General features: G+C 41.2%; 1 protein-coding gene across 1 annotated transcript; it reads left to right on the top strand.

Annotated features, from left to right (window-relative positions):
- The first annotated feature begins 6 nt into the window (after nucleotides 1-6).
- Nucleotides 7-25,675, top strand: LOC100742095 (SNF-related serine/threonine-protein kinase). The gene is made up of 8 exons (XM_003488468.4): nucleotides 7-692; nucleotides 13,695-13,898; nucleotides 15,191-15,343; nucleotides 16,292-16,538; nucleotides 16,827-17,178; nucleotides 17,529-17,657; nucleotides 17,754-17,859; nucleotides 18,225-25,675. Exons 2-8 carry the CDS (start codon nucleotides 13,704-13,706, stop codon nucleotides 20,322-20,324), a joined length of 3,282 nt encoding a protein of 1,093 aa, XP_003488516.1. The 5' UTR covers nucleotides 7-692; nucleotides 13,695-13,703; the 3' UTR covers nucleotides 20,325-25,675.
- Nucleotides 25,676-26,458: the final 783 nt, after the last annotated feature.

Raw genomic sequence — 26,458 nt, 5'->3', positions numbered from 1 at the left:
ACGAGACGCGAACGATAGAGGGAGAAAGATAGAGTACACGAAACGAAATGGTGGAAGTGGGAAGAAGCTAGAAGTGTGTCGGCCACACTACTTGGAGGAACGAGCAGGGAAATCTTGCTTTTCCTCTTCATACGGTTGGATCGAAGGGGCAGAGGGTGGCTGGGTGGTGAAAAGAGAGAAACAGAGAGGAGGCAGCTCGAAAAAGGAAGAGGTAATCCAGCCACGAAGGGTGTACGAGAGCCGTGTGTCTCTCGGGGAGGAAAGAGTATCGTGTCGACAAACGAGAGTGCGAGAAAGAGACAGTGCAGTGTGCCGTGTGTAAACATACATCCTATTGCCGTGAGTGCGTGCGCGAGTGGCAATCAACGACGGCTTAACCATCGTCGTCGTCGTCGTCGTCTTCGTCGTCTTCGTCGTCTTCGTCTTCGTTGTTGAACGTCGTCGTAATCGTCTAGATTGTACAGAACTACGTGGTCGACGCGTTTCCTCGTAACAACAAGGAAGGAGGAGACGTTTAAACTCGTTGAGGCAAACGTACGAGAAATCGGGCAACAAACGGCCCCTAGGTACCGTGCGTGTATCAATCGTCGCGGTATTTGACACGCGTATGAAACTTCATCACAAATGACAGTCAATCGGATGAGAAGGGAAGTCGAGTGCTGGCTGGATTCGTCTGTCTAGCGGGCAAAGCGGTACGTGTAATTTTATTCAACGGTACATTTAGTGGACTCTTCTGTAAAAATGGCTCCTGACGCTTCTTCCTTCCGTATATACATCGTACACTCCCACTTTTCTGTTTTTCAACCGTGTTGAAACGTTCAGTGGAATTCGCGTGAAATTCTTATTACATTATGACCAAAAGCATCTTCCAAATCGGATCTATTTTATCTTTGAACTCTATCGATTAAATTTTTGATATTATAAGACGAAGGTTAGTCGTAACGGAGATAATTCCTAAGTCGGAGAATATTTTCCACATTACGTGACGTTACATTCGGTATGCCAAAATTTCGATGCCGTGCAGCGAACAGGACTCGAGTATAAAGTCGATACGTGATTCGTTTATAAACATTCGCGACCTATCCTGAACGATTTAGCGCGCAGCCTGCATGCGATAAACGTAATTAACAGGAGATAGTATCGTTACCGCTCGAACACCCGTTATGTCTTTTAAAAACCAGCTTTTTACATTACTTGTAAATGACATTCCGCCATATTTAGTTCTCGTGGGTACATAACCTGATACGACCTTGAAACGCTACTTATCGGACGAATAAAAAACGTCTAGTAAATTGCGAATGTTTTGTGCAAAATGCGTGTCACGTGTTTTATCCTATCTACAAAATACGAATTACCAATCATCGAACGCGTTACACGGTCGAACATACACATACTTACGTTCGTATACTCTCGATGACATAGATTACGGAGGTTTCGTTATTTTCACTGTAACAGTATCTCTAGAAAGAGAAAAAAAAAGCTGATATATCTCGAACACCTGCTTAGAATATTTGTGAAAGTATTTGCTGTATACTTGCGGGTAGAAAACTAGTGCAATGTTATCGTACAGAAACGCGGCAGAGCCACGTATATCCTATTTTCTAAATTCCGATTTAACGATGCAACGCGAACAATACGATGATCGATCGAAATTTCTTGATCGAATCTGAACTAGCTGGCTTGAAAAAAAGTGACCCAAAAAGGAAAAAAAAAGAGAAACGGGTGGTCCCCGATATTATCGGTAGGTTAACGAACCGGGAGCTCTGTGAAATGTTAATGTCTTATTACGTCACGTTCGTTTACCGTGGTCAGAGAAAGGGGTCAAAGAGACGAAAGGAAAGGGAGGAGGAAAAGAGTGTGAGACGACTAAAAATGGCGTGGCACGGTATACCATCGTCTCACGGATACAGATTACAGAGTCTCTACCGTAGTGCCACGTTAACCGGCCGGGATTTTGCTTTGTTAACTGACCATCGTTATCCCGTCTAATTCTCAAAACTAACACCGTGGAATGCGTTTCTAGTATTACATATAACTAACGATAACTGGGGCATGTCTAAGGTTAGTCGCAAAGAAATATAACGAAATATCTATACAATGAAATAAATGGTATATAACATTTACTGGAAATTCGAATGTATAAAGATGCGTACATTACGTGCCTACATATACAAAACGTGTCTATCTAGATCCTGTTTCTTTGGTTAGATTCGAGTCGTTCAGAAGCAACGCTGATCGACTCTACAAATCAGAATTCATAAAAGAATTATAGACAATTATAAACATTAGTTTTTTAAATTTTCCTTGGAATTTGCAATTATTCGTGCTATTCCGTTATAAGAAGCAAACGCATGAAGATTTCTTTTCTAACGCGTTGAATACCAAATATGTAGGTAGGTAATGTGAAATTAATAACTTGATAGAAAGTGGAGTGGATCAATTTGTCTTACGAGATTTTGATTCTTAAAAATGTGAATTCGCAGCTTCATCCACCGTCTAGATTTAACTAAAATAAAGGAATATCCGTATCTCACTTGTATTCAATAGAGAAATACACCTCGCTCGATAACTGACCAGATAAAGTCTGCCAATTCGTGGTCAGTCAACAAAGCACCATTATTTCGCGATGGTTTATCTTTTTTTTCCGCACAGCACCCATCTCGCTCTTTCCAACGTGTAGCGTGGAACGCATGCACTTGGTCGCATTGCAGCCGTGAAATTGTCTCGTTCTATAGCGTTATATTCGCGACAAGAGAAACACTGTAAACGCTCCTAATTGTTCTCGGTAGGAGGACGGACGGTCAGACAATAGAGAAAGATATTGGTAACCGTTTTATAAGGCGAGAGATATTAGATGTTTCCGGTCGAGGCACACCCGGCATCTTCCGCGTGTCAAAGACTCGAGGAATCTTGGTAACGGGACGCGAGCACTACCTGTTACGCACCCGTGGTGGTGCGTTTACATCGCATATTACAATAGGTTATCGCCTCTTAAATAGGGAATTTTCGCGTAGGGCCTCGTACGCGTACAACGATCGCTGTTCTTCTCCTACTTTTTGCCTGGCGGTTGTGAAACATGGTTTTCACGAAAGATCGTTGCGCAATTCGCATTTTTGTCTCGCCTCTTTCCTTCCTTTCTTTCTTCCTTTCTTTCTTTCACTTTTCTTTTCTTCGAAGCTGTTCGACGTTCGAAAGCATGGTCACGTAGCGTTCGACGTACGACGATGGTGAAACAGTTCAAGGATCGCGAAAGTCGTCAAGTCATGATAATGAAAAACATCGTCAGGAATAACCGTTCTTTGTTTACGTGAAATGCAAAATGTCTACGTAGCCAATTTATTTATATCTGGATAACAACGATCGCTATCGCTGATAACCTCTGATGTTAGAATGCACGTTATCTGAGATATGATGCAATCGACAATCCGGATGATAACGATGGAAATAAGGTAAAAGGAAATCGCGTTATTCGCATCTTTCACAAGTGTGTAAATTATATGTATAGCGTATATACGCTCTTACGGGAAACCGAATCACCCATTAATTCATTTCTATCGCATTAAAGCAGAAGCAGGCAAAGTTGTTGCTCGTTTTACTTATTAACGGCGCGTCACGCGAATCGTTGGCATTTCACTCGTCCCAGAGACATCGATAGAGATGAAATTCATGGGAGAATGTCTCGCGAACGATGACGATGACCTTAGGCTCGACGATGGTCCCTCGTTGTCCCTCGTTGTCCCTCGTTGTCCCTCGTACGTGCATCATCGTGTTGATCTCTCCTGACAGTGTTAACGAGCTTCATCGACGAAACTCGTTTCCCCTTCGAGAAATTGCAGGCTAATGAAATTTTTTACCTGACTTTCCAACGAATCACCGTCACTCCGTTTACTTGATTTCTAACTAACCGAGAAACCGAGAAATTAGATTAATCCGATCTTCTCTTGTTTAAATTGGAACATTACGGCGAAACGTGGCATCATTTTTAACCGATATCGTGGCTGACACAAGGTGATTCGGTAATCGTGGTATAATTGGAAACAGGCGGGTGACTTTTCACGAATAAAACGAATTATTTAAAATGTAATTTTATTTTTTCATTTTAAATAAACGCCGAAGTAAATTATCGAACAGGCCTACGCAAGGTAAACTCTACGGGTCATTCATTCGGTAAAGCGATTCATCTATCGAATATGTAATTTATGAAATTAATTTACTAAATTATATAACAACGTATCAAATAATCAATTCAACGAGAAAGTAAATTATCAACCATTTTGCATATGTAAATGTGGATCGTATACGTAAAACTTCATAATTTACCTATTGAATATGTAATTTATTAAATTAAATTAACCAACAAATGTATCAAATTGAATAACGAAGTAAATTAGCGGACAATCTTACATAGGATAATTATAGCTAATACAAAGTTGAATGATTGAGTTACGGAACATATAACTGCAGGCTTTAAATTTACATATGAAAAAAACACGCTGAGGTAGTAGAATAACTGCAATATTATTTTACAGATTTGTACAAGGAGAGGGGGCGTAAATAGCGCGTCCTTGCGCTGAAATTGACTACGAATTCTAATCGAATTACTTTGGATAATCCTGCGTGTGATTCCGCTGGCATGACCGGATTAAGCAACTCCGTTGCCACGTTTCCGAATCCAATTTACTCGTGTTTATGATTATCTGTTTTCGGTGCGTGTCAGTATGTTGTAACAGTGGTTATCAACTTACTAAATCCATCGTCGAATTTATTTCCATTCAAAGAATCGTAACGACCAGACCGCAATTCGGATCGTTATTCACGAGCCAACATGGACTTTACTATGTTCTCGCTACCTACGATGTCTAGTTTGGAACGTAATTTTCACGCCAAGAAATAGCGAAATATTTCGTAGTTGTAGTTGCGTATGCTCGTCGAAGCATTCAGTAACTCGGAATATTTGAATAGAAAGCTAAAAGTAATAAATGAACTAGGAAATATAGAAATACACTTTTCAAATTTCATACGCTTTATCAGCAAGTATCTTGTTATTGTGCGAGAGAATTTGCAAATACTAGTATGCCTCGTAACTCGTAAAATTCCAATAGTAATATCAATTCAGTCGCACAAGAAGAGATATTTTACACTTAGTGTGTGAAATATGGAATACGAAAGAACTGGATCTTCTAAAGTTAGAGTCACTACAAACAGTACGATCCGCCTTGTATCAAATTGTACAGCTCGTGACGATATTGCATTTCGAGACAAAGGTCTTGCGATTATCTAGAAATTAATTAAACACACGATTATTCTTTTCCATAATTTACTCGAACGTCGAACACTCGGTGACTTTTTCTCCTCCGTGTTCGAATCATCGATACTCGGTTGTCCTCGAGATAAACTGGTCGCGTCGGTGATTCGCGGAAGAATGCAGCGACCCGTGGTACACGAGTTTACACTTCCTCCAATGTTATGCAACGTTGGTGCGTCGATAACATAGTTTCCAAGTTGGGAGGGCTGGTGTTGTTCCTCCATGGTGGATTCGAGGGGGGGGGGGGACAACACGCCGTGAAAGTTTTATCTTCGTTTGATACGCGGCTCCGCGGCTCGTAATGCGCCGGTAGAACGGAACCAGGTCAACGGGCGACCGAGAGATACGCGTCGTGCGCAGGTGGATGATACTGGGACGAACGTAAGGTTGTTATTGGGAAAATGTCAAGTCCAATCAGTCGTGGCTAGATATTTGGACGAATCGACGTATTGTACGTTTTTCACGCCTACTTTGGCGAAACGTTTCGTGCCTGGCTGCACACAGCATCCGTGTGTATACGCACATGTATATAATAGCGGTATATACTCTCTCGTTGGTCGGTTCGTCGTTTGCCGTGTAACAAAGGTGGCACGAGTTGCTGAATATCGGCCGTTCGATAGATCCAGGTAACCACTGATGAACGCGATAAAATTAATTAGGTACACGGTAATAGCGAGTTCCATAAGATACCCTCGAGTATTTCAAAGAGGAGAGGAGCGGAGATAGGCTTTTAAAGGGAGCACACGCTCCGACTGATCTTGTTTCGCTATTAGTGCACATTGCAGATATGATGTAATGACTCGTACAAGTTCTTCAAGTGTGAGACCTTTTTCACACTCTAATTGATATACGCTGTGTTTAATTATGTCTACGTTATTGTTATCCGTAATTGTTAAATCTAGAGAAAAAGGGGTGACCTAATTTTATGGAGGAAATACGCTGCTACGCTTGAATCTTTGGACTCGAATTTATACATGGTTTGTTAATTACTTAGTAATTACGTGTCGATAAGCCTGGATAGTAGGTCGATTGGAACTATTTCCATTTTGATACGTAGATAACGTGGTCTATTGATGTCGAATTTTTTACGTTCTTTAATTCTTTGGTCGATAAAAGAAGAAAAAAGTGTCGCGATTGATTTATTTCTGCGGGAATCGGAAAGATCCGTTGGTTTGAAACGTAAAAATACCGAGGACGGAGGTTTTATTTCCTCTCTTATATCCGGCCATCGATAATGACGCACATCGCAGTACTAAACGGTGCATCGAATCAATTAGGAGGCAGAGTCGATAGCAATCGTAAAACTACTTTCCGCATACCGTGCATTTTAATCGGGGCGAAACGTCTGCCTGGTCTGTTGTGTCGAGCAAGGTGGTGGAAATACACGTCGTGACAACCCGACCAAAAATAATGGTCGACTAACTCTGTAACCTAGACTGGCCTCGAGAGCGGAGACCTAACTCAACACTCCATACTTCGCTTTTCTTAGAACCGGTACTTTTGTCTGTCTCTGCCTCTGCCTCTGCCTCTCAGAATGCCTGATCGGACAATACAAAGAAGTTTTCTGGCACACGTGTGCATGCACCACTATCCGGTCGTTCCAAAGAAAAATCGAAGGAACTGCGGTTATAAGGAGTCGAGCTTCGCTTTCTGGAAATTTTACCAAGTCGAAAAGAAACCATTTTAAACAGCGAATCTTCCTTGGATCTTGCTATAAATTCGTATAATGGAGTGGTAGCAATTCAGCTAGTATCAGTGGTGATAAATGTTTTCATTGAACGTTAAATTTTTTTTTTAATTTAATTTGTACTTTACAATTTGTCCTGCTGGACATTTGATAAATTTTTCCGACTTAATTGCCAAATAACATGGGACGGCTATCCCCAGCGGGATACCATCTTCCAGTTTGACTGTTTTATTTCTTAAGCAAGGTCAGTGAGGTGATTTTTTTTTAGTCTTCTTGCTATGAGTTTTGCTCTCTTCGGTAGCCAGCTGGTTGGATGTATTGCCCTTCTTTCCTTGTATTTTTCTGCTTACCTACCGATTTCTTCTTTGACCGTTGGTATTCTTAAGTCTGGCTATATCCTCGTTTCCGACATACCATAGGACGTTCACTATTGTTCTCGGTATCTTCGGTTGTAGCGACTTTCGTTTAAGTGGCCCATTGATGCTGTCCCCCGTAACGCTATTCTGTACGTTCAAATTAGTTTTACTATCGTTTCGTAGATCTTTAGCTCATTTTCTATGCCGAGTTTAGAGTTTCGACTAACACTAAATTTGTATCTTTTATTTTCACTTTTGGTAAATATCATTGAAATGTTGGGAAGAACAAATAAATTTGTTACTAATCCGATTAATGGAAAATGTAAATTATGTTCTTGGAAATAATAGGCAATCTTCAAATTCGATTTCTGTATCGTAATGTCGTCGGAATCACCTAGTGCCAAGTTATCCGGTTTCAGTCCATTGCAAAACCACATGCCACTTTATGTGGTTTTATAAAGGATTATAACGTATATGATATCGTAGTAACTTTACGATTTCTCGTCGTAGTTTGTTCCTTTCTCGCACCAAACGAAAGGTTACAATTTCCTCTACAAGTTGTACAAAATGGAGTTGTCCGTTCATTATCACAGTCCCTTTAATTCCTCCTTGATTCATCGTACATCATTGGTCGATAATATAAGCTCCGCGTGTCGAATCACCGCCCTCTCGTATTTCACAATATTATTAATTGTCAATTACGTAAACTCACCATCGTGTATCACGTCTGGTACGTTTCTCGACCAACGGACAATTCTCTTTTACGTCATTTATTCAGCGAACGAGTAAACAAGCCTGTTAAATCTCGAATCGATGAAACGAATCGCTATGTTCGCGAGGAAGAATAAATTTACTTGTTACGCGTTATACGACTCTCTTATGTAAGGTGGTGAACGCGTTAAGGATTATGGAAACGTATCGTCGCGTTACGAAAGGCACGAGGGGTTCGTAATTGCTGTCGAATATTTTTGAGATCGGAAGAGGCGACGCGGAGTGTCTTTGATCGTTGCTGCTGCTCGCGTAAATTCTGAACGTTGCGCGTTTAATTTTAAACCGGCGTACGAGAACGTGGGTGCCTACCCTGTACGCGTGTCTTTGTTCGTTCCTTTCATACTTCCGTGCTCTTCAAAGAAAATGTATTTTTGCATCTATTTCGTTCATGAATCGACTCTATACAGTTGTTGTATACTGTGAAAGAGAGTCGTAGAACGAAGCCCCTAGAGATATGTATCGTCTCCTGTTTGACGTCGCGTATGCGAACGTAGTCCTGACGCAAATGTGTTTCGTAGCGTGATGCCACGAAAAGAAACCGGAACTGGCTTGACGCGAGCCTGACGGTCGAACGAATAATCGTGACTATCTGTACGCGATATCTTCCTTCTCACACACTCCATCTTTTTCTCTTGCATGTTTTATCGCCAGTAACAGAGAATATTTATTGTTATCGAGATATCGGGTCAGCTATCTGTGAGATATGCTAGCAAGGAATTTATTTTATTAAGCGTATCTTTTTCATTCTATTCGTTCGTTCATTGGGCATCCGCTTTTTCTACAGACTCGATCTTTACACCTCCAACTCTGTATCTTTAGCTTCCTGTGATCGTAATTTTGTTAGCACACGAAAGAGAAAGGTTGTGATCGATTATAGATTTTTTATTTTAGCTTATAATCGATATGCCGGTGATTTTGACGCAAAACATTAAAGAGAAAATAGTATTATAAATTACATCTCATCTAAAAAATTGAGTTAAGACTTTGTGAAGTTTCTTTATCGTAATTTTAAAATTGAAATTCTAAAAATATAGGCTGAAACTTCATTGGCATCTATTTGATTTTATACACGTAAATCGTAGTTTTCTTAATGTTGTACACATTTTCGTTTTTACGGTAACGAACAGAGGAACGTTATATCTATACGTATTTCGAGGTTTAGTTTGAAATTTTTGCACCGAAAATTGCTAAATGGAAATTATGCAAAATATCTGACAATATTTTACACGCGGAACTATATCGCAGTGAATAGCTAGTGCCGCTTTGTTATTATTAATTTGCAATTTGTGATCATTAGCTTTCATAATCAATTAACTAATATTTGGCCAAGTGTATCATGGAAATACATAGAATAAGTAATCAGCCGTTCTGCACGTAATTTTCAAAGGCCGAAATAATTAACACGTTTCGTGTAAAATTCCATGCATAGTAAACTATCTGATATTAAATTATAATGCAGTGGATAATAAATTTAAATAGACACAAAGAGATTTTAATTAGATAAAGTATATAACGAAAAGACTTTTTATATTGACTTTTACAGATTATTTACGTATCACGTTTCGTGTAAATTAGAAATTTATCGGAAAATTATGTACGTACGGAAGTCAGTATGCCTCAAACCTTAGGATTAAGGTCGTCAAATAGTAAGATACAAAAAATCAAATAATAGTAACTCTGCATATAATAATAGTGATCTGACTGTAACAATACTAAGTCAAAACAACTGCATCGAGAGTTCTAATCTTAAACAGTTTAGATGCACACGGGATGATAGCGTGATTCGTTAGAAGCAGACCATTTTAATATTGTTCTCCTTATTTTTATTAGGGAACATAGAATTTTTTTGATGAATTTGTATTTCTGGCGCCGTTTGATCGAAAGAAGGGGATGATGACTCATACGTCGTTCGAGTATGATTTTTTTACGTTTGATTTATAAATGATTCTAGATTTATATATTACCACTGCGTTGATATTTTTAATGTTACCTATTTTATTTATTCTGTACAGACAGAGTGCACCCTCTATGCATTGCACTGTGCATTATTCGCGGTTGATACTCATCGAGCTATTTTCCGTAGCAGCTGTGCATTATAGTAGTTTCGGGCTTAAGTGTTGCAACAGAATCATTATATAAATCTAGATTATTGTAATACTTAGTTATTTAACTCGCGCGCTCTCGATATCTGATCAGCGTTGCACACGCTCAAAAATATATAGTTTCTCATTAAAAAAAAAAAAAAAAAGAAAACATCGTAGCGCTAAACAAAGGTCGCAAATATACATCATAAAAATTTCATCCAAGGTCGTTCCGTCGATATTTCATCGTCGATCCCCTATCTATTTCGCACGTGCAGAAAGATAACATAACGATACGTCCTTTAGTTATCCGTGATACTATTTCATTCACTCGTCCATGAAACTTTGCGTTACCGATTTTTACGACAACGCGATGTCTGATTTATTAACGATTCAATTTCTTCGTAAACGTGGTCATTACGATTCGAGATCGGGACCGGTGCATTCAGATCGGCCCATAAATTATTCAAGACTCCTTTCGTCTACCGGGAACGACTGGTTTTCTCGACGTGCGTATACAGAGTAACGAACGATAAGAAAGCAATTTCGCGTGCAGCTGAAACAATCGGAATCGCAAATTGCGATCGGAACGTGACCACATTCAATGGAAGCCTTCGTCGATCTTGCGGAAATCTTTTTTTTTTTCTTTTTTTTCACCGATCGATCTGTTTCTCGTCGATCGAGGTTCGCTTAATTATTACTTCTTCCAACCACTTCTAAAAATAATCACCGACCCTCTTTTGCCGATCCGCCAATTCCGTTGCAGTGGAAAACGGTCAACGAGAGAGTGGATCGATCGATTTTGCAACGAGCGAAGTTAAATGCCGTTTTCGGTGTTCCGGAAGGGACGCCGGAAACGAGACCCGTTTACCCTTACGTACGCGAACCAGAGCAGCGCCACTCCCATAGAGAAGAAGCAGCGCAAAAGTGAGAGTAACTATACACACGATTGCCTTGAGCCTGATCCTCCGCGTTCAGTAGGCGTTGAAATTTATTTTCCATATAAGGCGGACAATCGAATCGTTGTGTTGCTTACGGATGCGATGTTCGCGCGTACGAAACACGTGCACGTTGTTATTGCAGTCACGGTGCTCGAATTGTTTCGCCGGACAACGCGACTGCCTTCCGCGATTTGCCAGAGTGGACACGCATCGCTTTGTAAACGGTGGGAACGTTTATTACGTTTGTCTATGGAATTGTTTGAAATGGCGAAATAAATTTATTGCGCTTACGTAAAGGCATATATGTAGCGTGCTTGAGAAGTTGAAGAATATATAAGGGGGAGAGATGAAGTTCTAAACGTTACGTTGTTTATGGCAATAATGATTACTTTATGAATGAATGATTAAAGGACTACAGAGTCCTTTAATTGGTACAGCTTGATTTCTAATAAAAGTTGTTCGACGATGGGGGATGTAACGATTATTTGTACAGATTCATGGTTTTATTAATGCAACTAAACGTAGATGGAGACTTGCTTTATCCACTTGATGTGAATATATTACTTGGAATATTTTATATATCTCTGGACACACAATTACGCAGGTTGTGTATATTTCTGCAATCTTTACGTTTCCTATAAATGCACAAACATTCGCAGTTTAGTTATTTAAGATTGTCTTTTCGCGATTAGAAGAGTTTTAGAGTTCGTTCTAGTTTTAGCTGTTTCTCAGCCTTTCAATGTCTTTTTCGTAACTGTATGCACGAGAATTCTTCTCTTAAAGGTCTTAACCATGCTGATTTTTTATTAATGAAAAGATACGTAAGCTTCAGTTTGCATTTTTCACGGTTCTATTTCAAGTCATGGACCTTTAACATTAAAGAAAGAAATGGATACTTGAAAATAGTTATGAAGTGCATAGTATGTATATATAGCAAAAAGGTCGCCACTTTTCAAAGATGTAGCATTATAATACTGATATCTTCTTTTTTATCTGATATCGTAGAATCGAAACGCTTAGATTTAATATAGTCGAAACACCAATAACAATAACAGATCTTTATCTGTTTCGCTACCATACAAAAATTTGAACAATTACTGTCCTCGCTACTATCTGATTACGCTATACATGCTTAGTATTCGATTATTACGATAAATGTGTAATATTTATAGGAAATAACGTATTAATAGCGTGCTAGTAGGTTTGGCAACGGTATGATTTATTTCAATATCGTTCACGCCAACACAAAATCAAGTACGACGTTCCGTCAATTTATATGCACGCAATCATCATTCGTCACTAACTCGTCTCGTCACAACGGCTCTCTTTCACGCCGACCACACTCCTTGACAACGTTGACAACACCACCCCCGACGCGGACGACATTCTTCGACCACGCTGGCAGCACTAAAAGCTCGCTGGCAACACTAAAAAAAAAAAAAAAAAAACTCACTAACGGTCACCTTTCATACCCTGGCTCCGGTATACCTGGCATGCCCATGTCCCATGGTCTAGTAGACCTTCTTAATTACTTTTTTTCTCCCGATACTACACATTTGTCAGAACGTTAAAAGTAAAAACTGATTTTTATCTTTTTCACGATCAAAATCTAAATTTAGACGATAACGAGAACTGAAAGATGGTCATATTTCTTATTACCGTACCCTATACCATCACACTCGGATTATACATTTACGTTAAATGCTCGTTAAGTGCTTTTACGATGAAAATTCCAATAAACTGGAAAATTCGAATTTTGTCTGAAATCTATTTGAAAATATTTCTTTTATTCGTTACTAAATCACGGATAAGCACGCGAGTTTATAGAAAATTCGAAGTTACAAAAATATATGTCGGAGATGGAAGGACATCGGCACTTCCCTTTTGGAATTTTGGGAAATATCCTAAGCTAGTCCAGACTTTTACTATAGCTACACTTAAGTAATACAAATAAGAAATAGTTTTAATGTTCCAATCTTGCTTCATGACAATGGGTTTGGGCTTGAAGTGACATAGCGGTCACGGAAGGGACGTGTACCTGACAGAGGTATGAAATGATTATATGGCTCTCCTTAAAGCAAAGATCGACCCGAGAGGTGGGGGCAGGAATATATAAGGGCAGTTCCACTTGGACTTGGCAGTCTTGTTGTAGTTTACGCAGATAAGTTTACTTGTAAGTGCAGTCATACGTGTATCACATCTCATTCGTCATTCCGTGGACCGTGAATTCGCTGTCATTAACATCCCGACCATCGCCGCCATTACTTCCACATTAGCTATATCCGCGATGGTAAGTTGAGTAAAATTCATCGATTGCCCCAAAATTCCAACCCTAACCCGACATATAAAATAACCAAAGTAACAGTACTCGCCATAATATTCGCTAGAAAAAACAATTCTCTACCTAGGTTTCATATCTGTTAATTATTTTGATAAAATTACAACTTCATATAAATGTTGCATGGGTATCGCACCTCGGTAAACATTTCCAAACGGAACAAGTTTCACCGTGGTGTGATCAGATCGACCATTCACAGTTGTTCCTTGTTTCAGCTACACGAGATGCATCGGAGGGTGGGGTACAGCAACTACGACGGCAAGATCGCCGGCCTGTACGATCTCGAGGAGACGCTTGGCCGCGGTCATTTCGCCGTCGTGAAGCTCGCCAGGCATGTTTTCACCGGCGAGAAGGTCGCAGTGAAGGTCATCGACAAGAGCAAACTCGACGAGGTCTCGAGAGCACACCTCTTCCAGGAGGTGAGAACACAAACGATACGATGGCGTTCTTTTTTTTCTTCTCCCCGGTTCGCTCTCGTCGCGTGTCTCGTCGACGGAAGCGACCGCGCATATCCTTCGTCCCTTTGTTCCTGTTCCCCCTATGCGTCGTGTAAATGGGAATATGTCGAGCACAAAGCGGGTCGCGAAGGAAATGGAAACGCGTACTAATCTCTCGCTTCTTTTCGTTGGTTCGCTCGATGGCCGTGCGCCGCGTATCGTGCTCCATAGCACCGAATTTTTACCGCAGACTCTCTAGTCTTTCAGGCCTTTGCTTCTTTCGTTCGACGATATTCCAGGGGATCCTTAGCTTTTTTGAATAGATTTTTGATAGAAGAGATAGTGGTAACTTGGAGTTAATTGGCAGCTCTGAGTAGTAGAGTCTTTGATTAACGCTAAAGGTCGTTTCGGTGAAAGTGGGCACAAGTTTGAAAGACTGGGTGAGGTTTTACTCAAAGGAACAGACGTCGAAGCATGCAGAAGCGGAAGGTTTACGGCGGAACTCCATTTATCCGAGTTTTGGTTCTTTGGAATTTCAGTTTGTCGTTAATTAAACGAAGTATCGAATTGGTGAACTTTTATTACAGCCTCGTCCGTAAGTTTTCAATTTTCAAGCGACCCAACGTCGATACGTTCTTCGCTCGATGAGGATCAACCGGTAGTTCATCTTAACGACATCGATATCTAGGTGGAAGGAATATAGCGGTGGGAAACGCGTTACGCGAATTCTTAGAGTTTTCTCCATGGCCACAACGTTTAAAGATAGAATTCGATAATGCGAGTAAATTGATCGAAGGAAGTTGTAAATGAAATATTGCGTTAACGCAACGTTGATCGTCCTCAATGATCCATCGACGTAACACGGAATAAAGTTTCTTAACGTACAGATCTAAGAATCTCGATTTCCATCGAACCTTTGCCAAGGTCCGTCCTCTTGAAACCGCTCGCAATCCGTATCACAGAGGATCTCTATGATTCTTCACCTTTCTCGTTAAAGCGAACAAGCGAGATCTCGCAAACAGCTTCCTACGATCTCATCGTTTCGCGACATCGGTGTTAAATATTAACGACCGATTGCGTAAGATCCGCTCAACGGCCAGCATCGCGTAGGTAATATCTACGATCCGCTTCGAACTTGTAGATCTCGTTAAGGTCAACGAGATAATGGCGCAAGGGGGAAGGAGAAAGGGTCATTGACCAGCGTGGTTCGAGGGCAAACGTCGAACCACGCTGTTGCACCATGTCGACTATCCTCTTTGTTTCTCTGTCTGCAGGTGAGATGCATGAAGTTGGTGCAACATCCTAACGTGGTCAGGCTTTACGAGGTGATCGACACTCAGACGAAGCTCTATTTGATCCTGGAGCTCGGCGATGGCGGCGACCTCTACGATTACATCATGCGACACGATAGCGGGCTCAGCGAGGAGGTATGTATACGATGGCTCGAGCGTATTGCACGTAATGATCTTGTTCTACCAGGGAAGAGCAAGAGTCATTTTACACGCGTTGACATCACGCAGGAGTTCTTGAGCTGTTTCTTTGCCACATTTTCTTTTGCCCATCGTGACGCTTTGGATGGACGCAAATGAATAGAATTAATTGATGAAAGATCAATGAATTAAGCAGTAAAAATTCTTTTCATCGTAACTTGATTACGTAATTCCGGAGATTTTTCCGTTGCTTTTCGAAGCATTCGATGAAAGATACGCGCATGTTTGTAATGTGTCCTTCGATTGCAACGAAATCTTCGTTCGGGTGTCACGATCGACGTTACGCTTAAGCAGATTTCTCGAATTATGAACGACTTGTAATTGTAAACGTTGAACGACGATTACTCGAGGTTATAGCGTGTCGAATGTCACTCGTATCCTAAAGGGTTAAAAGCATTAAGCGTTCCAATCCTTGAATCACGATACAAACATCGTAAAAACCTTGAAGCGATTTTAATGCCTCGTTATTCCTTACTCATTGTGAGACAACAGCTCGCTACATTCATTCGAGACCAATCCTACATCTGTTAATACTCAACTAACTCCTAACTGTATCTTCAACTCTATTAATAACAATTCTATTATCGATTAAAGTCTAATTATCATGCGCCACTTATGAATCACAAACAAATGTGTGTGTTAGTGTGTGTTAGTCATCGTATTTTGAAATCGGAACATTCCTTACTCATTGCCGGAAACGGAGAAAATGTATCAAGAATTCTTGCGCAACCTAACGACTCGTTGCACATTGATTCGATTCGTTCGTTCGATTTTATGGGACAGAGAATATCATCCTCTATTTATTGTCTTTCGACGTGATTGGTAGAGTCCCAAGGCCGTAACGTTATTCTCAAGGCCCGCTGATAGACTTTTAATCGATCACAGGTGGCTAGGACGTACTTCCGGCAGATAGTCAGAGCCATATCGTATTGCCATCGATTGCACGTGGTACACAGGGACCTGAAACCCGAGAACGTGGTGTTCTTCGAGAAACTCGGCACCGTGAAGCTTACCGATTTCGGATTTAGCAACAGATTCTGCCCTGGTCAGAAGCTGGAGACTTCCTGCGGGTCCCTCGCATATTCGGCACCGGAAATTCTACTTGGTGATAGTTATGACGCTCCTGCCGTTGGTGAGTACCATAAAATCAACTCGTTGTACTTTTATCGATGTTTTGAATGACTTAATATAATTATAGTACAAGGCGTTAAACATCGACATTGACGGGCTAATTCAGAGACACCGAGATTTTGTTTGTGTATCAATTTTATAACGTTTCGTTGCAATGCTGTGTTGCAATCGATAACGAATTATATGATACTGCTATATACCGCGTATATTTAGATTCTTCTTCGTATTTGTTTATTCATACATCGCTGACTTTTCTTCTTGTATTCATCATCGAAATTGGGGTTTTCAGATGTTTGGTCACTAGGCGTAATTTTGTACATGCTAGTATGCGGTCAAGCGCCTTTCCAAGAGGCGAACGACAGCGAGACCTTGACGATGATCATGGATTGCAAGTACTCGATACCACCGCACGTATCCGAGGGCTGCAAGCGTCTGATAGCCAGGATGCTCGTTAGGGAGCCAGAAGGCAGAGCGACGCTGAAGGAAATAGCAGCTGATCCATGGCTGGCCATTGGACCCGACTCGGAGCCGCTGGAGGCGTTACCTCTGGTCTCCAGGCAACAGGTGTCCGATGATCATCACAATCATATAGTTACCAAAATGGTCAACGGGAATATTGCCACCAAAGAAGAAATTTTGGAGTAAGTATATTTATCAAATATTTAAGATATTAAAAAGAGTATCGGGAGCATTCTACTTTTATAAATCTGTTGCATATCCGTGCCAAAATCTATGGTACTTACGTGTGCGATTAATATTTCTAATATTAAAATTTACGCTACGTTATACTTTACTGTTACATTATAGCTTTTTTCACGAATGGAAATTTAAAAAAGAATATAGATTTTATAATACGTCACTTATATTTCTTACTCTATGATAAATCAAGTTTTGGTATTGATTGGCTCTCGCAAGAATCTAGCTAATAGGATGAATCGTTTAATAAGTATTCGATATCTACTAAAATCATCGTTAATTAATTCAATTGTAGAGCCCTCGACAAGAATGAGTACAATCACATAACGGCGACGTATTTCCTGCTGGCAGAAAGGAAGTTACGAACTCATCGTCAGGAACAGGTACAGAAGACTCGACCGGAAATCCTCGAAGTCTCGGCTAGGTATACCATATTATACACTATATCGATACAACTTACTGAAAGAGACAGTCAAACGTATATCAATCACCTATACACCTAAGCATTGGTTATTTTCAGCCGGCAAGATGACGCGGCCACTAATATGCGTGCCGACCAAAATTCATTGAGCACAGTCAACCAATCGTTGCTGAGCGTGCCACGGACGCCGGGTGACGTACCTCAAGTACGTATTCAACAATTAATTCTTCTTTTAACAAACTGACATTCGTACTTAACGAACTAACGTAATAATTAAATTGCGAGTTTTGTGGATTTGTGCAAAATTTAAAGGTACAAAAATCTGTAGTATATATGTAGTATATATGCAAAAATATATAAAATAGCTAAAGTAAAATTCCTGAAATAAATATTGTAATACTTTGTGGATAAAATACGTACATCGTATCTTAGATTCCATTTCTATAATTGTGTTCATAAAAATAGAAATTTGCATGAAAATCCGGAGCATAGTAATAACACCAGATATTTATTTGTCGATTTATTACGTAAACTTTCCAAAGGATCAAAAGAAATGTGTTTTCGTTGCAGAATATTCGAACGCGGAAGTGCAGCATCGTCCAAGAGGAGGAAGACGAGGACGACGTGTCTTCGTGCTCAGGTCGCGATGAACGCGGTAGCAATTCCACGTTGAACTCGTTCAACCGTCGAGGATCTCGATCAGAGGGTAAACTGTCGCACATCCTACAGGAGAGGTTGTCTCAGCTTCCGGAGAAGCCGAGCCTCAAACCAATGTCGTCGCAGCGAAATTCGCAGAAGGACATCAACGTGGTTCCTGTGACTGCAGACGGAGATGAGCGACTGATGTCTAGTCCAAAGAGTGGGAATATCAACGATTCCTCGTCGTCTGTCCAACAAAAGACAGCGGTGAGGCCTCAAGCGGGCAACCAGCTCGTGGACAAAGTACCTGCAGCAACAATGCTCGACTGCACCAGCCAGGAGAACCTGAAGAACCGTTTGGACGACGGATCATTGCCTGGCTGGTCGAGGAAAGGATCCTCGGAAAACAGGCCAAAGTCGGTGTCCGACTGCTTGAAGTCGATGGGACCTGTTCCAGTGAACAAGTGGAGGATGGGGTCGCAACATCGATCCTCTGCCTCTTTGGATTCCTCGTCGACAATGGGTCCGTCGAAACCGTCCGAAACCAGCACGACGACTACCACGACCACTATTCTCACGGAGTCGTCCACGGTATCGATTCCTCTACGACCTTTGAGCGGTCTGAACGATAACCTATCGTTGACGCCTAAGTATAAGACCATGCCTTCGCCAGGCAGCACTGGTTCCACGTCTACGCCTTTGAACGAAATCTTGGAGGACGGAGATGCGTTACCAGTATCTGGTAGCGAGAGTAGCGGCTCTAAATGTCGGGTGGTTAGGAGAACCGGGTACGAACAGAGGAAGAGCAAGTTCCACAAGACACGCACAACATCCTGCTCTAGTTCAGACGCTAGTGACGATGACAGTGAGAGTAGAAAGAAGAGGGCGCATAAATTGAGCACGTCTTCGAGCAAGTCCATGTCTTCGAGACGCGATAGTCACGACGATTCTAGTGATTCGCAAGATCCAGGAGGGAGTGGTGGAGGTAGAGGTGGTGGAGGTGGTGGAGGAGGTGTAGGTAACGGAGAACACACAACTGAAACACCGCCGAGCGAAACAAGTCGAAAGGATAACGGAAACAGCACGAATACAACAACCACAACGACTACGACAACGGGGGGAAGGCATAGGTGTTCGGAGAACCAAGTTATATTCGGTAGGAGGCATCGTGCAGGTAGGAGAAGAGCCGGAGAAACCCGACTACGCGAGAGTCAATCTCTGAACCGTATCACAGAAGTGCAGGAAGCGGAAGGACCCTCGTCGTGTCACAGTCACTGTCACGTGTCTCGCAATTCTGCTGTTCTAGGAGTCCAAAGCATGTCCTCGTCTTCGTCTTCGGTATCTCAGAGCAGTACAGGTTCGCATGGAATTCCACAGACGTTATCTCAGGCGGCGGCGACCGTTCAAAAGGCCAAAGGTTTTGGAGCGAGGCTTTTGCAAAGTTGGTCCCTCAGCACCGGCAAGTCCTCGTTATCGCAATCGTCGAACAAACAGACCAACTGCAGTTCCAACGGCAGATGTAGCAAACAGGAGACGCCACGAGACGCGTGTCAAAGGATCGGGATGTGCGACGAAAGGGAATTGAATGGTTGCTCGGTTAATCAGATACCGTCGAACGACAAGGAGAATAGGAACGGGTCGATGAATAGAAACGACTGCAAAAACAGGAAGATCCGGTTGCTTAGTCGGTATTTCGCCGTGCATAAGAAACTCTGTGTTCCTTTACCAGGATTGTTCGGTAAAGGACGCCTCTATAAAGCGCGATCTTGCGGTAGCATTGCTCGAGATCGTGTCAGTCCACCGTCACCAAAGTCCATGTTATTCTGCGCCACAGCGGATGACAAGTGGCGAGATCGTAAACAGTGGTGCGACGCGAAGCACCAGCATCGCGGCAGCGACGGGGATATCAATCAGAATTTGGGTCTGTCGCATTTGGTCCAGGAGAGCGTCGTGGGAAAAGGCTGCAGCGCGTTACCTGCCGTCTGCCACATTCACCTGGGCGATGCGTCGAAGTGTTGCAGCCTCTGTTGATGAATCTGCACGACGAGCAGGTCGATGTACAAACGACGACGGAAGAAGACAGCATGGGTCGCGTAACTTTAATCCGGAGTCGTTGAAATCGTGGTCCATGCGACTATGAACCATGCTTCGTCGCTGTTTCGTCGTTGTTTCGTCGTTGTTTCGGCGCTGTTTCGTCTCTGTTTCGTCGCTGTTCCGTGGCGACTAATGATCGCTGCTGGTGATCAGGAAACGGCGAGGACGCGCGAAGAGACGCAACGAGACGTAAGGGGATTATCACGAAGTGCAATCAATCTTATGGCGGCCGTTTCGTATGTAGAGATGGAAAGCGAGGTAGAAGAGGAAGAGGAGAGGAATATGATGAAAGAGAAGGTACGCGAGACAACGCAGTGCGACGCGATTAAACGGAAGACGAAGAGGAGGATCTCCTATACGCAACGCGTTGTGGTGATCGTTAACAGCCGCGACCTCTCGGTAGATTACACAGCACGCGTCACAATGGTCAATGTATTCAATCGATCACGTCACGTCCCCTCCATCAGACCGATGCTGCATCAGTAGAAAACCTGATCCTGTAACCTTTCGAACGCGATGCGTAGTCGAGAAAAAGACCAAAATAATATTAAGGGTCGTGTCGAAAGGGAGAGAGCGTTATCGATCGATCTTTCGCTCTGCGGGAAGTGTATCTAGTCCGTATGAACAAACCTATATTAAATATTACAGAGTTTATTACTATTATTAATATCATTATTAATATTATTATTCTTAATATTTTATTATTATGATTATTGACTCTAATTATTAATATTATTGTCACTCTCTTGATTATTGTAACACAGATATTGACCGAATCATGCGAGAGTCGCAAGAAGAAGGATCCGTTGAATCAGCAAGAATGGATTGACATTTTTTGCTATTTTGGAGGATCTTCCCCTTCGTTCCCCTTCGTGTCCATTTGTTCCCTTTTGTTCTCCTTTATTTATCTATCTATTCCTTTACCTCTAATCCTCCTTTTAAAATTCTGTTCCTCCCGCGAATCGCGACTATTGTACCGATTTTCCTACATATAAAGAATTAGCATGCGTTCTTGGGTCTCGCACAGTGGCTCTCTCAAGAGATGAACGGAATTCCTTCACGAGGAACAAAGCACACAAGCGAGACCGTATTTATATATGTAACACGCTAATCGATTAGGCTTACGCGTGTACCGTTTCGATCGAGGAACGTACTCTGTGGTGCTATACGCGAACATCTGACGTGACGAGGAAGAAACACCAAGAAAATGGAGAATATCGAACTTTTTTGTAACTGTTTTTTTCGACGTTCTGGGGGATAAATACCATAAATCGAAATTGAAAGTAAAGTGGTATAGTGGTAATTCTAAAAAAAAAGAGGTGCACGTAGACGAGTAGAAATTGCTCGGAAGAAAAAAGTTCCGATACAAGGTGTTCGTAATCTAGACTCTTATTTATAGAATTTACGAGCGTGAGAAACAGAATGGATTCAGTGAAAGAATAGTTGCTTCTGTAACTTCTAAGACAAGGAACAGCGGAAGTTTGCAAGGTCTATAAAGTCCGGAGGAATTATGTCACAAGGGTACAAGAATCAGGAAGTTCTGCGCATCGATCACTGTCAAATCTCTGAACAAGAGACCAAGATTCAAAAAATCCAATGTTCTCGTCCCTACGACGTTAAGGAATATCTGTCGTCGAAGAAAAGCCGACGTTCAGATGCCAAAGCGACAATACGAAGTTTTGAAAAGCCTAACCGAATATCGAAATATTCGAAACTTACAAAATGGACCATCGAAAGAGGAACAGGATCCCCTAGGACAGAACTCTGTAATAGAACGATGTGCACGATGTTCTCTTCCCGTCGTACAATTCAAGAGACGATCCTCTTCGCCCTTTGAAGCAATTGGGTGCGAGTGTCAGCGCGCTTGCCGGCTGAGCGCGCGCTTCATTCTTCGCCGTATTCATCACCAATGTCATCGTCATCGTCGTTGCCGAATGCGCGCGTTCATTTCTTGGAGAACGTAGGACAAACATATGTATGTTGCTGTGCGAAACGAAATATTTGGTAGAATAGAAGCTGTAGAATGCGAACCTGCAATCTATTATCCATGACAAAATACACTTTTTTTCCTGCATCGATCGATGATGTTAAAAGTAGGTCGGAAGGAACTTGGTCGACTTTGTGAAACTCTGTAGATCGAACGCGAGCCATTCGGCAGAACTCTCGCTGAACCTGAGCGATGTACGTGCACGCGCTTTTCATCCACTTTCTTATATATCTGTCGCGACGATTGGGGTGCTATACTAATCGAAGGTGTAAACTCGAAACGTATTTATTTTCCTTTACTTTTTTTAAATTTTTCGAACTATTTTTTACAGTTTTTGTAGTATTAGAGAAAGACTAAATGTTCAAAAATTAAACGTTCCGTTATCGTAAAAATTGTCAAAGAGAAAGGGTCGAATGTTTTTGAAATATACATTTCTAAGATTTATTGCGTGAGCGGTATTTTTCTGGAAAAAATCATCTATATTTCTCTTGCAGGACGATCGAAGCCTGAAAGGATATTTTAAGCCAAGTAAATAACAGGTTTACATTAATAAAATTCAGATCTTAAGTCGCTCGAATTCAAGCAACTTGGCTAATCCGAACGAGGCTTAAAGATTGATACCGCTGATATGTCAATTCTTATTTGATCGATGTTCTCATAAAAGGAATTAATAGGTAGTAACGCTGAATGAATAACTGTTCGCTCTAGTTGTGAGTCACTGTCTGTATCCTCGCCGTAGTATATGTTGATTGGATCGCTTGTGACACTCTGAAGACATATCTATAACGTTACGTCTACGTGTTTTTGATACGTAGAAAATCCGAAGAATCGGCTTTGCTTTTGTGAAATTCGCCGCATACGGCGCGTAACTATCGTTCCTTACTACGGGACAAAACTATTTCTAGATATTCGTGAAGCTAGAATTGAAATTGAATATCACAACAGGGACCACACGTCATCGCAGTCCAGAATTCGTCGTCTTATCGTTAGAATATAGAAGAATTAGCGATAGAGACAATAGACAGTTGTGTGTAACGTTCCTTTCTTCTTCAATTACTGTACGAAACTTCCATTTTTACAATTTTCAAAATTAATGCTAGTAAAGTAAGAGTATCGATATCTGCTAGTATCGATAAGGATCCTGTAATGAAATAAACTATTTTTTTTTTTCTTAAAAAATACTGCTTACATTTAGAGTTCTCTAATGATACTGCGAGTCAGGAAAATATCAATTTTTCAATCTAATATCATATTTACGTTGCCTCGAGGTATTGCATTATAGTACGATGTATGGTAGCAATCTGACAAAGGCAATATTCGAATTGTATATTTCTGTAAATTTGCAATTCGATTCTTCAAATCCTAATGGCACCTCGTCAGTCGCGACGTTCTATGTTTCCTGAGTAGGCCAAGAGCGTTTGTATGTACCTAAACTAAATCCGCGCATAAACTGTATGTACCGAGCCAGATATTTTTTAGCGTAATACAATTTATTTATTATACAACCTGAGAAAAGGAATGCAAGAGAGAGAGAGAGAGAGAGAGAGAAAGAGAGAGAGACGATCCTTTCCAATCGTCACTGCCGACGATCGTCGACCTGCTTTATTCCTCGTTGTAACACTTCTCTCATCCTCGCCTCGTGTCGTCGCCTCGGGAACGAGATCGTTTGCTTCCTCCACAAAGACTGAGCAAATTGTACAATAAATTTCCATAATCGCTTGGATGCCTTGTGTCGTACGATGACGATGACTCGACGAGACCAAAAAGGAAGAAAAGAAAACGAATCATACTGGAATAATGTCTCGAGAAATCACCGTTCTTCGGTCATGTTTCGTTGAAAGCGCGACGTTATCAAACGTGCACCTTATCACGGCTGAAGTGTTGGTTTTAAAGAATAAATAAAAAAAAAAAACAAGTAATATTAAAGAATAATAACAATAACGATAATTTACACTCAACGAATTTGTTCATCGTTCGTTTCGAGTCCCAACGAATCGCGACCAAGGTGTAAACGGGCATTAAGATTATTTCCGTTCAATGGAAATTTAAGAAGAAAAGAAAAGGGAAAGGAAGAAAAAGAGAAGAAAGTGTGTGTGTGTGTGAGAGAGAGAGAGAGCGAGAGATAGAAGGAGAGAAAAAGAGAGAGCAGGGAAACCATGACGCGCGAATTTTGCTATTTAGCTAAAGCTACGCGGAACCAGAGTGACATGCTTCGTTGCCGGGCATTATGGGTCACGGTGGTGAATTCAAGCTTGACCAATTACACGTACACATTCACACACGTATACACTCTTTCCCTTTGGAACAATCGTAGAATGTACGCCGTGTGTCCGTTCAGTTCGATCACTTTTTACGCGTTATTAGTGGTATCTTTGCCAAACACGAGAAAATTCGAAAAAAGAGTAAAAGAAAAAAAAGGAAAAAAAATATAATAATAAAATAAAATCGTTGAATGTATGCCTGCAGCTGCAAGTAACCTAGCGAAGCGTTGCGATTCTTGCATCGAGCTATCCGCTCGACGAAACTTCCTGCGCGACGCCATATTGTCCCAAGTGGATGCTCTATCTATGATAAATAAGAGGTATTTTTCGTGTTGTAAATGAATCCATTTAGCGATACAGCACGATTAGAGTGCGTTGTAAGAAACGACGAGAAAGAGAGAGAGAGAGAGAGAGAGACAGTGTGTGTGTGTGTAGAAGGAAGGAAAATAAAAATAAGAAAAAACGATCGAGATAACGAGGATTCGATCGAAAGTGGTGTTCTAGGAAATATCGCTTCGGTGTAAACTTTAACGAGGCGTCGTTTTCGCGTTAATTCTCGTTCGCTAGTCCAGTCGAAGTTGTCCCTGGACAACGCTACGCATAGAGTACAATTGTTCCCGTGATGATTTTTGTATAAGTGAACAAAGTATGTCCCCCTTTTTTCCACCGATGCTGTACACATTCATCGAGCGCCCCTATCTCAGTTTTAAGTGAGAATGATAAACGAAGAAAAAAAAAAAGGAAAAATAATTAAAAAGAATATATACGTATATGTATATATAAGAAAAAGGTATATATATACATACAAGACAAGTGTCTGCTTAAATTTCGTAAATGTCGGCCCAACTTACTGCCAGTTGAGTGTAACAAACAGACAAGGAAACGAAAAAAAAAAAACAAAAAAAAAAACAAAAAAAATAAAGATCCATTCGCGTGCTCCGGTGACGAGGACCGTGTGTCGTCGCGATATACCGGAATCGTATAAATCATTCATGCAATAAACTGTGTGCCCGAAACAGAATAAATGAGAAAAGAAAAAAATGAACCACGAGGAGCAAGTCTGCTGACGCTGTGTCTTAAGTTTCTCCCACGATGACTCCCTCTCCTTAAGATTCATTCTTTTTCTCTCCTACTTTTCAAATCGCAGCAGGAGATGGTTGAAGTAGAGTTAATAATAGTTACCATAGGTGGGTGCAAAGATCGAAGTCCACCGAACCCCATCCTTCCCTGACTAGTTATCCTTTACAGTCGTTACTGTTCGTTGCCTTCTCTAGCCTTTGGAAGAAAGTGGAAGAGGTTTGCCACGTTTACGTACGTTAAATGGATCGTATTTAAAATATACAGCGGAGAGAATGGCCTTGGGTGGTCGATATTTTTAGGCCGGAATAAAGCTCGTTCGAATTAGTTCGGTGATTTAAAGTCAGAGAAATTTCAATTTTAAAAGAGCACGAAAGAAATTTCGGTTTTTAAAAAGATGTTTATTTAGACTGTCTTCTTTTCTATTTTTTTTTTTTTTGTCACTAACGTCTATTGCTAGTCTTGTTGATCGAAGGATCAGAACGAAGGAGAATACATTTGAACGCAACACGTGGACTAAAATCGAACCCTGCAGAGAACCGTTGTAAAACTGTAGTCGAACGTGGCAGAAGTTCAGAAAACTCGATTTAGTTTGGAGAGTTGATATCAAGGAGGATGGAACTCGAAATAATAGTTTGCCCGGCTATTGTTGTTTCGTTCAAGTCAGGGAATAGTTGCAAGAACCGCAGTCTTACTGGAAACTTTAAAGGATGTTTCAAGTCAAGTAAAATTCAAGGTTCGCTTCG

This window comes from Bombus impatiens, unplaced genomic scaffold (assembly GCF_000188095.3).
Source record: "Bombus impatiens unplaced genomic scaffold, BIMP_2.2 scf_0235, whole genome shotgun sequence".
Lineage (NCBI taxonomy): Eukaryota > Metazoa > Arthropoda > Insecta > Hymenoptera > Apidae > Bombus > Bombus impatiens.
This window is presented reverse-complemented; position numbering and strand designations above follow the sequence as displayed.

Excerpts from the sequence above, each read along its gene's own strand:
- LOC100742095 (XM_003488468.4), top strand. The coding sequence starts at position 13,704 with ATGCATCGGAGGGTGGGGTACAGCAACTACGACGGCAAGATCGCCGGC. Across the intron at positions 17,179-17,528 it reads ACCAAAGAAGAAATTTTGGA|AGCCCTCGACAAGAATGAGT; the intron begins GTAAGTATATTT and ends ATTCAATTGTAG. Across the intron at positions 17,658-17,753 it reads ATCCTCGAAGTCTCGGCTAG|CCGGCAAGATGACGCGGCCA; the intron begins GTATACCATATT and ends GGTTATTTTCAG.